Source organism: Mustelus asterias, unplaced genomic scaffold (assembly GCF_964213995.1).
Source record: "Mustelus asterias unplaced genomic scaffold, sMusAst1.hap1.1 HAP1_SCAFFOLD_322, whole genome shotgun sequence".
NCBI lineage: Eukaryota > Metazoa > Chordata > Chondrichthyes > Carcharhiniformes > Triakidae > Mustelus > Mustelus asterias.
Window position 1 is genome coordinate 434,456 of NW_027590284.1, and position 15,713 is coordinate 450,168.

The window sequence follows — 15,713 nt, forward strand, 5'->3', positions numbered from 1 at the left end:
ATCCAATTCTCTTTTGAGTACCTTGATCAAACCTGCCTCCACTGCTCTCACAGGACGTTTATTCCAGACTCCAACCACTCACTAGGTGAAAATAATTTTCCTTGCATCACTTTGACTCTGTTTTCCCCATTAACATAGGTCTGTGCCCTCTAGTTCTTGATGTTCTCTTGGTGGGAACATTTTCTCACTATTTCACCTGCCCAATTCCTCAGGATCTTGAATACCTGTATTAATCTCCTCTCGACCATCTTCAATCAGACAATTAACATTTATTTCTTCTGATGTTAATCTCTAACTGACCTGGAATTTAATATTCTGAAATCTGTTAAATAAATCAGCTTTGTTCCAAACACACGGTGTGTTAAATCCTTGATTTCTCCAGGATAAGAGATTAATTGATGTCTTGTTACTGACTTCTGTTTTTTGGTTCTTTTCTCCTTTTAACTCCAGATTATTTCAGTCTCAGGCCTTCAGTTACACTCATTTTTTTAAAATTTGACTTATTATTGTCACAAGTATTAGCATAAAATGAAAAGTATTGTTTCTTATCATGGACAAGTCCCAGCTCCCTATACTTTCTAGAATGTCTCTCCCAGCCTTGAGATCTAGGGAAGTTTTCAGTATTTAAAAACAGAAAATACTGGAAATTATAATCCATACTTTTCCAAGTGTCAGTTGATTGTGTCCCAGATTATTGGCTTTTCCCCACTGCTGATGTTAAGCTGATTGTTCTGTAATTGCTGTGTTTTTGAACAGGGATGTAACATTTACATTCTCTGTCCTTTGTCACTACGACTCTATAAGGATTGGAAGGTTGTGGCCAGAGCCTCCACAAGCTCCATGTGAAGGACAGTGTGTGACAGAGTGCAGCAGTCCCTCAATGTCAGACTGCAGTGTCAGCCTAGATAATGTGCTCAGCTTGATGAGTATTTCCTGTTGTTACTGATGTGGATCATTCAGAAACAATGGACTCTGATGATGTCATCCAGTCCTGCTGCGATGATGTCATAGAGACTATTACATCACAGCAGAGCCTTAGTAGTGAAAACAGTTTTGTTCCAGATGAGAGGTGATGGCCCAATGCTATTATCCCTGGACTTAATCCATAAACTCAGCTTATGTTCTGGGGACCGGGTTCAAATCCCACCACAGCAAGTGGTGTAATTTGAACAAAGAACAAGAAAAAAGAAAATTATAGCACAGGAACAGGCTCTTTGGCCCTCCAAGCCTGCACTGATTATGCTGCCCGTCTGAACTAAAAAGGCCTCCGGGGACCATATCCCTCTATTCCCATTTTATTCATGCATTTGTCCAGGTGTCCCTTAAAAGTCACTATCATATCTGCTTCCACTACCTCCCCCAGCAGCGAGTTCCAGGCACCTGCCACTCTTGGTAAAAAAAAAACTTGCCTCGTACATTTAATTCAATAAAAATAATTGAATTCAATTTTTAAAAAATCAGGATTAAGAATCTACTGCTGACCATGAAACCATTGTCAATTGTCAGAAAAAAACCATTTGGTTCAGTAAAGCAAAAAGTAAAGTTTATTTATTAGTCACAAGTAGGCTTATATTAACAGTGCAGTGAGGTTACTGTGAAATTCCCCTGGTTGCCACACTCCGGCATTTGTTCGAGTCAATGCACCCTAACCAGCATGTCTTTCAGACTGTGGGAGGAAACCGGAGCACCCGGAGGAAACCCACGCAGACACACAGAGAACGTGCAAACTCCACACAGACAGTGACCCAAGCTGGGAATCGAACTCCAGTCCCTGGCGCTGTGAGGCAACAGTGCTAACCACTGTACCACCCCATGAATGTCCGTTTGGGGAAGGAAATCTGCTGTCCTTACCTGTCTGGCCTACATGTGACTCCAGAGGCACAGCAATGCGGTTGACGATCAACTGCCCTCTGAAATGGCCCAGTGAGCCACTCAGTTCGATGGTAACTAGGGATGGGCAATAAATGCCGGCCATGCAGTGACGCCCATGTCCCACAAATGCATAAAAAATCCTCAGAGTTTAAATTCACACAGCCATTCTGTCTCCTTTTGTAATTACCACTCACTTCATCCGTTTAAATAAATGGACGTCAATGAACATAATTCATTCCTGGATGTGATTTACAGTAAAATCCAGTCACTGATTATTTGTGAACTCGCTGGTGACTCATCAGGGTGGATGAGCGAGTGAATCTCTTCCCACACACGAAGCAGGTGAATGGTCTCTCCCCAGTGTGAATTCGCTGGTGTCTCTGCAGGGTGGCTGATTGAGTGAATCCTTTCTCACACTGCAAACAGATGAATGGCTTCTCCCCAGTGTGAACCCGCTGGTGTGCAGTCAGTTGACATAATTGTCTAAACCCAGTCCCGCAGTGAGAGCACCTGAACGGTCTCTCGTCAGTGTGAACAAGCTGATGGCGCATCAGGTCCACAGAACCTTTATAGCATTTCTCACAGTCAGCACATTTAAAAGGTCTCTCGTCAGTGTGAACTTGCTGGTGTTTCAGCAGAGTGGACGAATCGCTGAATCCCTTCCCACATTTGGAGCAGGTGAATGTTCTCTCCCCTGTGTGAACTCGATTGTGTTGTAGAAGCCCTGATGATCGAGTGAATCTCTTCCCACATTTGCAACAGATGAACGGCTTCTCCCCAGTGTGAATTCGCTGATGTGCAGTGAGTTCAGATGATTGTCTGAACCCAGTCTCACAGTGAGAGCATCTGAAGGGTCTCTCGTCAGTGTGAACATGCTGATGTCGCATTAGATTCTGAGAGCTTTTATAGCACTTCTCACAGTCCAGGCATTTAAACGGTCTCTCATCAGTGTGAACTTGCTGATGTTTCAGCAGAGTGGATGAATCAGTAAATCCCTTCCCACACTTGGAGCAGGTGAATGGCCTCTCCCCAGTGTGAACTCGGTGGTGTTGTTGCAGCCCAGATGATCGAGTGAATCCCTTCCCACACTCGGGACAGGTGAATGGCTTCTGCGCATTATGAACACGCTGGTGCCTCAACAGGTTGGATGACCAAGTGAATCCCTTCCCACACTCAGGGCAGGTGAATGGCCTCTCCCCAGTGTGACAGGGCTGATGAGTTTCCAGCTCAGACGGGGATCTGAATCCCTGCTCACAGTCCCCAGATTTCCACGGTTTATCTACACTGTGAACATTGCTGTTTTCTTGCATGTTAAAAACCCGATGATATTCAGATCCTGATGTGATGTTTGGTTTCAGTTTCCCTGACTGCAAATCTTCCCCTTCTAACGCCCTGTGAAACTGATTTAAAACAGAAAAAAGGGAGTGAGAGAGAACTCTCAAAAACAGAAAGGCAGGTTGTGAAACTGAGCTGGTTTTAGTGCCAATTTCCCACCCCCTCCTCAAATCCTTTGATTCCCTGAAAGATCTCTCCAGCTCTGGGCTAGAATTTTCCTCCATTTTAATCCTGGGAAAACTGCAGTTATTGTCACCGCTCTCTGCTACAAATTCTACCCACTGACTCCATCCCTCTCCTCGGAAACTGTCCGAGACTGAGCCACAACCATAGCAAAATATTTCACCCAACCTGAGAATCTGACCACAAATCCACATCATTACCAAGACCAGTTCCACCTCAGTAACATCACCCAACTCCAGTCTCCTCTCAGTTCATCTGCTGCTGAAACCGTCACCCATTCCTTTGTTTTGATTTGATTTATTATTGTCACATGTATTAACATACAGTGAAAAGTATTGTTTCCTGTGTGCTATACAGACAAAGCATACCATTCATAGAGAAGGAAACGCTACTGTAGTGCTACAGTTATAGCTAGGGTGGAAAGAAAGATCAACTTAATGCAACGTAGGTCCATTCAAAAGTCTGATGGCAGCAGGGAAGAAGCTGTCCTCGAGTCGGTTGGTATGTGACCTCAGACTTTTGTATCTTTTTCCTGACGTAAGAAGGTGGAAGAGAGAATGGCCGGGGTGCATGGAGTCCTTAATTATACTGGCTGCTTTAGCAAGGCAGCAGGAAATGTAGACAGAGTCAATGGATGGGAGGCTGGTTTGAGTGATGGATTGGGCTACATTCACGACATTCTGTAGTTCCTTGCGGTCTTTGGGCAGAGCAGGAGCCATACCAAGCTGATGCTAATGCTTTCTATGGTGCATCTGTAAAAGTTGGTGCGAGTCATAGCTAACAGGCCAAATTTCATAGAGTCATAGAGGTTTACAGCATGGAAACAGGCCCTTCGGCCCAACTTGTCCATGCTGCACTTTTTTTTAAAAACCCTAAGCTTGTCCCAATTGCTCACATTTGGCCCTTATCCCTCTATACCCATGTAACTGTCTACAACGTTTTTTAAAAGACAAAATTGTACCCACCTCTACTACTACCTCTGGCAGCTTGTTCCAGACACTTTGCCCCTCTGGATCCTTTTGTATCTCTCCCCTCTCACCTTAAACCCATGCCCTCAGGTTTTAGACTCCCCTACCTTTGGGAAAAGATATTGACTATCTAGCTCATCTATGCCTCTCATTATTTTATAGACCTCTATAAGATCACCCCTCAGCCTTCTATGCTCCAGAGAAAAAAAGTCCCAGTCTATCCAGCCTCTCCTTACAACTCAATCCATCAAGTCCCGGTAGCATCCCAGTAAATCTCTTCTGCACTCTTCTAGTTTAATAATATCCTTTCTATAATAGGGTGACCAGAACTGAACACAGTATTCCAAGTGTGGCCTTACCAATGTCTTGTACAACTTCAACAACTCCTGTATTCAATGTTCTGACCAATGAAACCAAGAATGCTGAATGCCTTCTTCACCACTCTGTCCACCTGTGACTCCACTGTCAATGAGCTATGAACCTGTACCCTGAGATGTCTTTGTTCTGTAACTCTCCCCAATGGCCTACCATTAACTGAGTAAGTCCTGCCCTGGTTCAATCTACCAAAATGCAATACGTCGCATTTATCTAAATTAAACTCCATCTGCCATTCGTCGGCTCACTGACCCAATTGATCAAGATCCCGTTGCAATCCGAGATAACCTTCTTCACTATCCACTATGCCACCAATCTTGGTGTCATCTGCAAACTTACTAACCATGCCTCCTATATTCTCATCCAAATCATTCATATAAATGACAAATAACAGTGGACCCAGCACTGATCCCTGAGGCACTCCGCTGGTCACAGGTCTCCAGTTTGAAAAACAACCCTCTACAACTACCCTCTGGCTTCTGTCATCAAGCCAATTTTGTATCCATTTAGCTACCTCACCCTGGATCCTGCGAGATTTTCCTTCGTCTTCTGAGAAAGTAGAGGTGTTGGTGGGCTTTCTTAACTATAGTGTTGGCTTGGGGGGACCAGGACAGGTTGTTAATGATCTGGGCACCTAAAAACATGAAGCTTTCGACCATTTCTTCTTCATCCCCGTTGATGTAGACAGGACACGTTCTCCACTATGTTTCCTTCTGTCGATGGCAATCTCCTTCATTTCTGTTTACAATGAGGGGGAGATTATTGTTACTGCACCAGTTCACCAGATTCTCTATCTCATTCCTGTATTCTGTCTTGTCATTGTTGGAGATCCGACCCACTACGGTGGTGTCACCAGCAAACTTGAAAATCGAGTTGGAGGGAAATTTAGCCCCACAGTCATAGGTGTATAAGGAGTATAGTCGGGGCTGAGAACACAGCCTTGTGGGGCATCGGTGTTGAGGATGATCGTGGAGGAGGTGTTGTTGCCTATCCTTACAGATTGTGGTCTGTGAGTTAGGAAGTTCAGCATCCAGTCGCAGAGGGAGATGCCGAGACCCAGGCCACGGAGTTTGGAGATGAGTTTCGTGGGAATAATGATGTTGAAGGCTGAACTGTAGTCAATAAATAGGGTCTGACATAGCTGTCTTTGTAATCTCGATGTTCCAGGGTTGAGTGCAGGGCCAGGGAATTGGTGTCTGCTGTGGACTTGTTGGGCGGTAGGCAAACTGTAGTGGATCCAGGCAGTCCGAGAGGCTGGAATTGATTCGTACCATGACTAACCTTTCGAAGCACTTCATAATGATGGATGTTAGACCCACCGGATGATAGTCATTAAGGCATGCTGCTTGGCTTTTCTTTGGTACTGAGATGATGGTCATCTTCTTGAAGCAGATAGGACCTCAAATTGTTGTAAAGAGAGGTTGATGATGTCTGCGAATACCCCTGCCAGCTGGTCCATGCAGGATCTGAGTGCTTGTTACCATTAGACTTAATAATTCTAACACACCCCTGGCCGGTCTCCCTCACTCAACCTGTCTATTAACTTGAAGTCATCACAATTCTGCTGCCCACGTGTTTACTCATTCCAAATCTTGTTCACCCATCACCCCTGTGCTACAAAGGCTCCTGTTTATGAATCAACATTTTAAATTTCTCATCCTTGTCCTCAAGTACCTCCATCGTTTCCCCCCTCCCTATCTCTGTAATCTCCTCTCGCCTCACAACCCTCCAATATCTCTGCATTCCTTTCATTCTGGCTTCCTCAGCATTCACAGTTTTAATCACTCCATCATACGTGTCCGCACTCCCAGTTACCAAGGCCATAATCTTTGGAATTTCCCCCTAAACTGCTCCCCCTCTCTATCATCCTTCCCCCCCCCCTTTAAGATACTCATTAAAACTACCTCTTTAACCAAGCCTTTACCCATCCACCCTCATGTCTGCTCACATGACTCTATGTCAAATGTTGCTTTATAACACACCTGAGAAACTCCAGTACATGAAAGATGCTGTATAAATACACATTGTAATTATTGATTTGGAGATGTATCACTGTCCCTTCATCATCACTGGGTGAATAGCCTGTAACTCTTGACCTAAAGGAGAGCACCTTCACCACATGGACTGCAGCTGTTGAAGAAGATAAAACATAATCTTCTCCACAGGTAATTTCAGAGAAACCCTACAGTGCAGAAAGATGCCATTCGGCCCATCGAGTCTGCACGAACCACAATCCCACCCAGGCCCTACCCCCATATCCCTACATATTTTACCCGCTAATCCACACATCCCAGGACACTCGGGCAATTTTTTTTTAGCATAGCCAATCAACCTAACCGGCACATCTTTGGACTGTGGAAGGAAACCAGAACACCCGGAGGAAACCCACACAGACACGAGGAGAATGTGCAAACTCCGCACAGACAGTGACCCAAGCCAGGAATCGAACCCAGGTCCCTGGAGCTGTGAAGCAGCAGTGCTAACCACTGTGCTACCGTGCCGCCCGTTTTGGGGATGGGAAATATTTTCTGTTGGTCTTGTTAGTGAAAAGACAGGGTAGTGGGATGAGCTGATTTCCTTGTAGAGAACCAGCAAATGCATGACGGGTTAGTCATTTTCTGTAGTGTAATAATTCAATGTTTCTGTGGCTTAATGAAAAAGAGACCAATTCTGGAGGCCAGGAACTAACTTCTGGAATCAATGCCCACTGCCTCCAATAGAGGTGGCGGCTGCATATGCGCCCTGTTGCCCATTGCCCCCTATAAAGATGGCCACCGCCCTGCTGTCCATTGCCCCCTATAAATATGGCGGTCACGCTGCCCATTGTTCTCGAAAGATGGAGGCTGCAAAATCGGTCAGGCAGGGCCTCGGGCGTCTTATTTGTGGTTTGAAGCTAATATCCGATGTTTATGAAAGCTCCGCTTCCTATACCGGGTGTTTATGAGTCCTCCTTTTTGACTCTCAGGCTCCATTTAACCTCACTCACCCGGTGTCTACAATCAGTTTCTGCTCTCCCTGCTGCTCCGACACCACCCCATCCGACCACTGCCTACACCGCACTGCGCATGCTCCAGTCAGAGAGGCACTGAGCCTGCGCAATGATCTCCTGTATTGAAGATAGGGTATCGTCACCCTCTCGGTGCATGCTGGGTAATGGCACCGCCATTGCCACTTGATGTTGTCAAAGACAAATACATCTTTTGTGGTCCATGATCAGAATGACTGGCCTGGCCGAGAATGGCTTACTCCTGTTCCTATTTTCTATGAAAATATATTTAAACAGGCTTATTTTAAATTAATTAACACCTTCCTTGAAAGAGTGTGCACAGTGTAATTACCACAATCATTTGTCAGTCTGGGAATTTAAACCTGCTGTTTCACTTTCAGTCAGGAACACGTCCCAGTTTCACACTAATCTTTGATTTGACAGCATGTTTCCAGCCTTCACCGTTGTTCCAAATTTTTGCAAACTCACGGCAGCTGTGTGACGGTATTTGTAAAGACAGAAACAGAGTCAATGTTTCCAGTCCAATATGACTCTTCAGTTTGAAAACATTAGCTCTGTTTCTGCAGAGATGCTACCAAACCTGCTGAGTTTTTCTAGCTTTGTTTTTATTTCCGATTTCCAGCATCTGTAATATTTTGATTTTCTTTCACAATTGTTCACCTGACTCGAAACATAGTTATAAAAGAGCCTTCTGTTCCATGTTTAGGAGCTCTGGATTTTGGAAAAGAGCAGTTGGGACACATTTCTTACACACCTCAGGATTAACCCACTTTGCTGTCAGTGAAGAGAGATGAGAAAGTCCAAAGTGCTGTTTGTCCCTCTCAGTGTAACCCTATGGCAGGAACAGACTGCAGTTCTGTTCCTGCTGTATGAACCTCCCCCAGATTGCCCCTTCTGAGCTCCAGCCAGTCAATGTTAAACATTCAGCTGGGAAAGACGAACATCTGCAACTATGTATTCAAATATCACTGTTTTATTTCACATTTATTTGGAATATTAAACTCCAGTCCAGTTACAGGGATTATTAACATAATCAGAAACAAACTCCAAATATCAGAATGAACATAGTCCAGTCCTGAATGTGATTCACAGCAGCAGCAATAACAGCAGAATCCAGCCCCTGTAGTAACTTATGAACTTGCTGGTGTGTCAGAATGTGAGGTAACCAAATGAATCTCTTCTCACATGGAGCAGGTGAACAGCCTGTGAATGTGTTTGTGTATCCGCAGATACATTTTGCATTTAAATCGCTGCTCAGAGTCAGAAGTTTGAAAAAGTTCCTGATCAGTGTGAACAAGTTGATGTGCAGTGAAGTGGGATGACTGAGTAAATCTCTTGCTAAACATGGAGCAAGTGAACAGCCTCTCCCAGAGTGAGTGCACTGGTGGACACTGAGTTCACATGACCAGCTGAACCCAGTCCCATAGTGAGAGACTCTGGATGGTCTGCTGTCAGTGTGAACCTGCTGATAGCACATCAGATTCATAGAAATTTTAAAACATTTCCCACAATCCAGACATTTGAAACACATTCCATCAGTGTGAACTCACTGGTGTGTTAACAAAACGAATGAATCAGTGAATTGCTTCCCACACATGGAGCAGGTGAATGACCTCTCCCTGGTGTGAACTCTCTGCTGTTGCTGCAGGATGGACAATCGCTTGAACCTCTCCCTGCACTGAGAGCAGATGAGTGGAGTGGAACGGACTGAATGCACTGGTGAACCATCAGTGAATGTGGGTTTTTAAAGCTCCTGTCACAGTCTCAGCATTTAAATCCTCTCTCTGCAGTATGAACCCACTGGTGTGTGTGGAGACTGGATGGAGAAAAATGGGAGTTCGGGCTCAGACAAGAGGGATATTTAGAGACAGTTTGGCCCATTGGGCTAATGGAATGGAGCAAAGCAACAGAGACAGCTGATTGGATTACGTCAATCTTAGTGACAAAGTACTTCCATGAGCTCCTCACACTTGTTGTTGGAGGTGAGGATGGAGGAAACAGGGGAGAGCCCTTCAAAAGGAACTGACTTGTATTAGAGTTATTAAAAATATTCACGATGTGAATATTTTTCGAACTTGATCGAGTTTTTCGAGGAAGTGATGAAGATGATTGATGAGGGTAGGGCAGTGGATGGTGTCGACATGGACTTCAGTAAGGCCTTTGACAAGGTCCCTCATGGCAGACTGGTGCAGAAAGTGAAGTCGCATGGGATCAGAGGTGAGCTAGCAAGGTGGATACAAAACTGGCTCGGTCAAAGAAGACAGAGGGTAGCAGTGGAAGGGTGTGTTTCTGAATGGAGGGCTGTGACAAGTGGTGTTCCTCAGGGATCAGTGCTGGGACCTTTGCTGTTTGTAATATATATAAATGATTTAGAGGAAAATGTAACTGGATTGATTAGTAAGTTTGCGGACGACACAAAGGTTGGTGGATTTGCGGATAGCGATGAGGACCATCAGAGGATACAGCAGGATATAGATCAGTTGGAGACTTGGGCGGAGAAATGGCAGATGAAGTTTAATCCGGACAAATGTGAGGTAATGCATTTTGGAAGGTCGAATACAGATAGGAAATATACAGCAAATGGCAGAACCCTGCAGAGTATTGATAGGCAGAGGGATCTGGGTGTACAGGTACACAGGCCACTGAAAGTGGCAATGCAGGTGGAGAAGGTAGTCAAGAAGGCATACGGCATGCTTGCCTTCATCGGCCGGGGTATTGAGTTTAAAAATTGGCAAGTCATGTTGCAGCTTTATAGAACCTTAGTTAGGCCGCACTTGGAATATAGTGTTCAATTCTGGTCGCCACGCTACCAGAAGGATGTGGAGGCTTTGGAGAGGGTACAGAAAAGATTTACCAGGATGTTGCCTGGTATGGAGGGCATTAGCTATTAGGAGAGGTTGGAGAAACTTGGTTTGTTCTCACTGGAGCGACGGAGGTTGAGGGGAGACCTGATAGAAGTCTGCAAGATTATGAGAGGCATGCACAGAGTGGATAGTCAGAAGCTTTTTCCCCAGGGTGGAAGAGTCAATTACTAGGGGGCACAGGTTTAAGGTGCGAGGGGCAAGGTTTAAAGGAGGTGTATGAGGCAAATCTTTTACGCAGAGAGTAGTGGGTGCCTGGAACACGTTGCCAGGGGTATAGTGGAAGCGGATAAAGTAGTGACTATTAAGGGACATCTTGACAAGTACCTGAATAGGATGGGAATAGACAGATTATGGTCCCCGGAAGGGTAGGGGGTTTTAGTTAAGTCAGGCAGCATGGTCAGTGCAGGCTTGGAGGGCCGAAGGGCCTGCTCCTGTGCTGTAATTTTCTTTGTTCTTTGATGTTTAACACAAATCTAGAATACCTAAGTGCAGAAGGAGGCCATTTGGCCCATTGAGCATACACTGATAACAATCCCACCCAGGCCCTATCACCGTAACTCCATGTATTTGCCCTGCTAATCCCCCTGACAATGAGGAGCCACTTAGCATGGCCAATCAACCTGACCCACAAACCTTTGGACTGCCGGAGGAAATCCACGCAGTCATCCGGCATTCCAGGGCTGGAATTGAACTCGGGTCCCTAGCGCCGTGAAGCAGCAGTGCCAACAACTGTTACCGTGCCGCCCTGAGATGGAGTTTATTAGCATCAGCAGAAACAGAGCCCAATGAATATGGTTCATTTCTGAATGTAATTGATGGCAAAATCCACTCACTTGTGAACTCGCTGGTGTGTCAGCAGATTGGATGAATGAGCAAATCCCTTCCCACACACAGAGCAGGTGTACGGCCTCTCCCCAGTGTGAACTCGCTGGTGTATTAGCAAGTTGAATGAATGAGAGAATCCCTTTCCACATTCTGAGCAGGTGAACGGCCTCTCCCCAGTGTGAGTGCGCTGGTGCACAGTGAGGTGACATAATTCTCTGAATGCAGTCCCACAATCAGAGCACCTGAACGGTCTCTCCCCAGTGTGAACGTGTTGATGGGACACCAGATTGCTGGAAATTTTAAAGCCCTTCCCACAGTCTGGACATTTAAAAGATCTCTCCTCGGTGTGAACTCGTTGATGGCGTACCTTTTCCCCTGAACTTTTAAAGCATTTCCCACATTCTGCGCATTTAAAAGGTCTCTCCTCAGTGTGCGTGCGCTGATGTGATGTGAGGGCAGGCGATGTCTTGAATCCAGTCCCACAGTGAGAGCACCTGAACGGTATCTCATCAGTGTGAATACGTTGATGGCACAGCAGCTTTGCGGAACTTTTATAGCACTTCCCACATTCTAGGCATTTAAATGGTCTCTCAGTCGTGTGAACTTGCTGGTGTGTCAGCAAGTTGGTGGACTGACTGAATCCCTTCCCACATTTGGAGCAGATGTAAGGTTTCTCATGAGTGTGAACATGCTGGTGTCTCTGCAGACTAGATGAGTGAGTGAATCTCTTCCCACATTGAGAGCAGGAGAATGGCCTCTCCCCAGTGTGAATGCGCTGGTGTACAGACAGGTTACGCGATTGCCTGAATGTAGTTCCACACTGAGAGCATCTGAAACGTCTCTCATCAGTGTGAATGCGTTGGTGTTTAGTTAGGGCAGAGGATGTCTTGAACCCACTCCCGCAGTGAGAGCATCTGAAAGGTCTCTCGTCAGTGTGAACACGTTGATGGGACATGAGTTCCCCAGCACTTTTAAAGCACTTCCCACAGTCTGGGCATTTAAAAGGTCTGTCCTCAGTGTGAACTCGCTGGTGTGCCAGCAGGTTAGGTGACCTTGAGAATCTCTTCCCACACTCGGAGCAGATGAATGGCTTCTCCCCGGTCTGAACTCGCTGGCGTTTCATCCCACACTCAGAGGAGGTCATTGGCTTCTTCCCACTGTGAACTTGCTGGTGTCTCAGCAAGTTGGTTAACTGAGTGAATCCCTTCCCACAGTCGGAGCAGATGAATGGTTTTTCCCCAGTGTGACTGCGGCAATGCATTTCCAGGTAAGATGGGGATTGGAATCTCTTCCCACAATCCTCACATTTCTATGGTTTCTTCCTGGTGTGACTGCGATTGTGTATCGACAGGTAAGATAATCGGCTGAAGCCTCTTCCACACACAGAACACATGTACGGTTTCTCCCCAGTGTGAACGGTGCTTTTTTCTGCCATGTTCAAAATCTGATGATATTTACGTTGTGATAAGTTGTGCGACTGTCAGATCCGGATGTGATGTTTGGTTTGAATCTCCTGACTCCAAGCCCTCCCGAAACTCTGTGAAATTGATTTAAAACAGAAAAAAGGGAGTGAGAGAGAACCCACAAAAACAGGTTGTGAAATAGAGCTGAATGAACCTGGTAATTTGTGGGGCCGGCATGAGGAAAACGTGACCATGAAAGCTGCCGGATTGTTGTAAAAACTCAACTGGTTCACGAATTTCCTTCAGGGAAAGGGGTGAGAAGGAGAAGATGGAAGAGGCAGGGAGAGTCATAGCTACAATCAACCAGGACTTCTTTAAAATCTCCCAAACCCTCAACCTCTATCACTTAGAGAGACCAGGGTAACAGGAGTCTGTGAACATCATCACTGGCACTCACACACTGTCCTGACTGAAGGTTGACCAGGATGTTGGCTGGTCTCGAAGGGGTCAGCTATAAGGAGTGGTTGAATAAACTAGGATTGTTTTCACTGCAAAGATGGAGGCAGAGGGAGATCTGATAGAGGTCAGAGGTCTACAAAATTCTTAAAGGCATAGACAGGGCTTTTTCTCAGGGTGGAAGTGTCAATTATAAGGGGGCACAGGTTCAAGGTGAGAGGGGGGCGTTTAAGGGAGATGTGCAGGGGACGTTTTTCATGCAGAGAGTGGTGGGTGCCTGGAACGTGCTGCCAGAGGAGGTGGTGGAAGCAGGCACATTAGCGACATTTAAGAGGCATCTGGATGGGTAATGAATAGGGAGGGAATAGAGGGATATGGACCAAGTAAGGGCAGAAGGTACTTTATCGATAATTTAGGGCACCATGATCGGCACAGGCTTGGAGACCGAAGGGTCTATTCCTGTGCTGTATTTTCTTTGTTCTTTAACACTTATGGTATCCAGTGCTGGATGAACAGAAATTTCCTTTGTGTACTATCCAGATCCAAATGAATCTGGAGATTCTATCAATGTTGACGTGACGCTTGGCTTGAAATTCCCATTGACAAATCCTCCCCCTCCAACTCCCTCAGTGCACCCGAACAGGCGCTAGAGTGTGGCGACGAGGGGATTTTCACAATAACTTCAATGCAGTGTCAATGTAAGCATACTTGTGACACTAATAAACAAACTCTAAACACTGTAAAAGGAGCTTCAAAATCCAACACTGTCGTCCCAGGACAGACATTCACAATCTCTCCTCCTGCTGGCAGGGAGCACTGCACATGCGCATTGCTGCACCTTGCCTCGGCAAAGATGGCGGCCGTTCTTCCGGGTTTGTATCCGCGGGAAGAGGAGCGGCTCAGGACAAACTCGGGACTGGCCTGGAACCTTCTTAATCGAGGTTTGCAGCCTTCACTGGGTGTTTATGAATGCTTTCCGCCCTCCCTTTGCGCCAATCTCTCCCTCGGACTCGTCACTTCCTTACCCGCCGCAAGGACAAGAAACAAGGAACTCCCGATTGCCAGCACTCCCACTGCGCAAGCTCAGAACATGGCCTGTACTGCGCCTGCGCGGAGTTCCTCTGTTGCCTGTGAAGGGATGAGGTGGAGATGCCGGTGTTGGACTGGGGTGGGCACAGTAAGAAGTCTCACAGCACCAGGTTAAAGTCCAACAGGTTTATTTGGAATCACCAGCTTTTGGAGCGCTGCTCCTTCATCAGGTGAGCGACTCCAAAGGAGCAGCGCACCAAAACCTCGTGATTCCAAATAAACATTTTCCCCTGTTTTCTGTGGCTATGATTCATCTTTCGTTCCCTCACCCTGCAGTATAAATATCTTCCACTTTCTCTGCCTTTTAGCTTTGACAAAGGATTATCCGGACTCGAAACGGCATGGTGACATAGCGGTTAGCACTGTTGCCTCACAGCACCAGGGACCGGGTCCAATTCCTGGCTTGGGTCATTGTCTGTGTGGAATTTGCATGTTCTCTCCATGTCTGCATGGGTTTCCTCCGGGTGCTCTGGTTACCTCCCACAGTCCAAAAGATGTGCAGGTTAGGTGCATTGGCCATGCTGAATTTCCCGTTTGTGTTCCGGGATGTGTAGGTTAGAGGGATAAGGGGGGTAAATATGTGGGGTTGTGGGGATAGGGCTTGGGTGGGATTGTTGTCGGTGCAGACTCGATGGGCCTAATAGCCTCTCTCTGCACTATAGGTATTCTATGAATCTATGAAACATCAGCTCTTTTCTCTCCTTACAGATGCTGCCAGACCTGAGAAGATTTTCCAGCATTTTCTCTTTTGGTTTCAGATTCACAAATACCTTATGATCATTCTTTTGCTTTTATCGGGTACAGGGGCTGGGACTGAATGGCCAACTATGAAATTAGGAAACAGATCACAGGGAGAATGTGTGGAGTCTGTATGGAAGTCACTCATTATTCCCGTAACTGCATGGGTTTCCTCTGGGTGCTCCACTTTCCTCCCAGAGTCAAAGAACAAATGAAGAACAAAGAACAATACAGCACAGGAAAAGGCCCTTCGGCCCTCCAAGCCTGCGCTGCTCATGTGCCCACTAGATCATTCTTTTGTATCCCTCTATTCCCACACTGTTCATGTGGTTATCCAGATAAGTCTGAAACAATCCCAGCGTGTCCACCTCAATCACCTTGCTTGGCAGTGCATTCCAGGCTCCCACCACCCTCTGTGTAAAATACGTCCCCCTGACATCTGTGTTGAACCTTGCTCCCCCTCACCTTGAACCCGTGACCCCTTGTGTTCGTCACCTCTGACCTGGGAAAAAACTTCCCACTGTTCACTCTATCTATGCCCTTCATAATTTTATACACCTCTATTAAGTTGCCCCTCATCCTCCATCTTTCCAGGGAG

At 46.2% G+C, this 15,713-nt stretch overlaps 1 protein-coding gene across 1 annotated transcript in view; it reads right to left on the minus strand.

Moving 5' to 3' along the window:
• Nucleotides 1-15,713, minus strand: part of LOC144486357 (uncharacterized) — a gene marked incomplete at its 5' end in the record, with an annotated part of 39,193 nt that overhangs the window by 16,636 nt on the left and 6,844 nt on the right. The window contains 5 exon segments of the mRNA XM_078204388.1: nt 197-248; nt 2,792-3,264; nt 7,720-7,839; nt 11,438-12,536; nt 12,588-12,906. Of these exon segments, the coding sequence (XP_078060514.1) occupies nt 197-248; nt 2,792-3,264; nt 7,720-7,839; nt 11,438-12,536; nt 12,588-12,906 (2,063 nt within the window).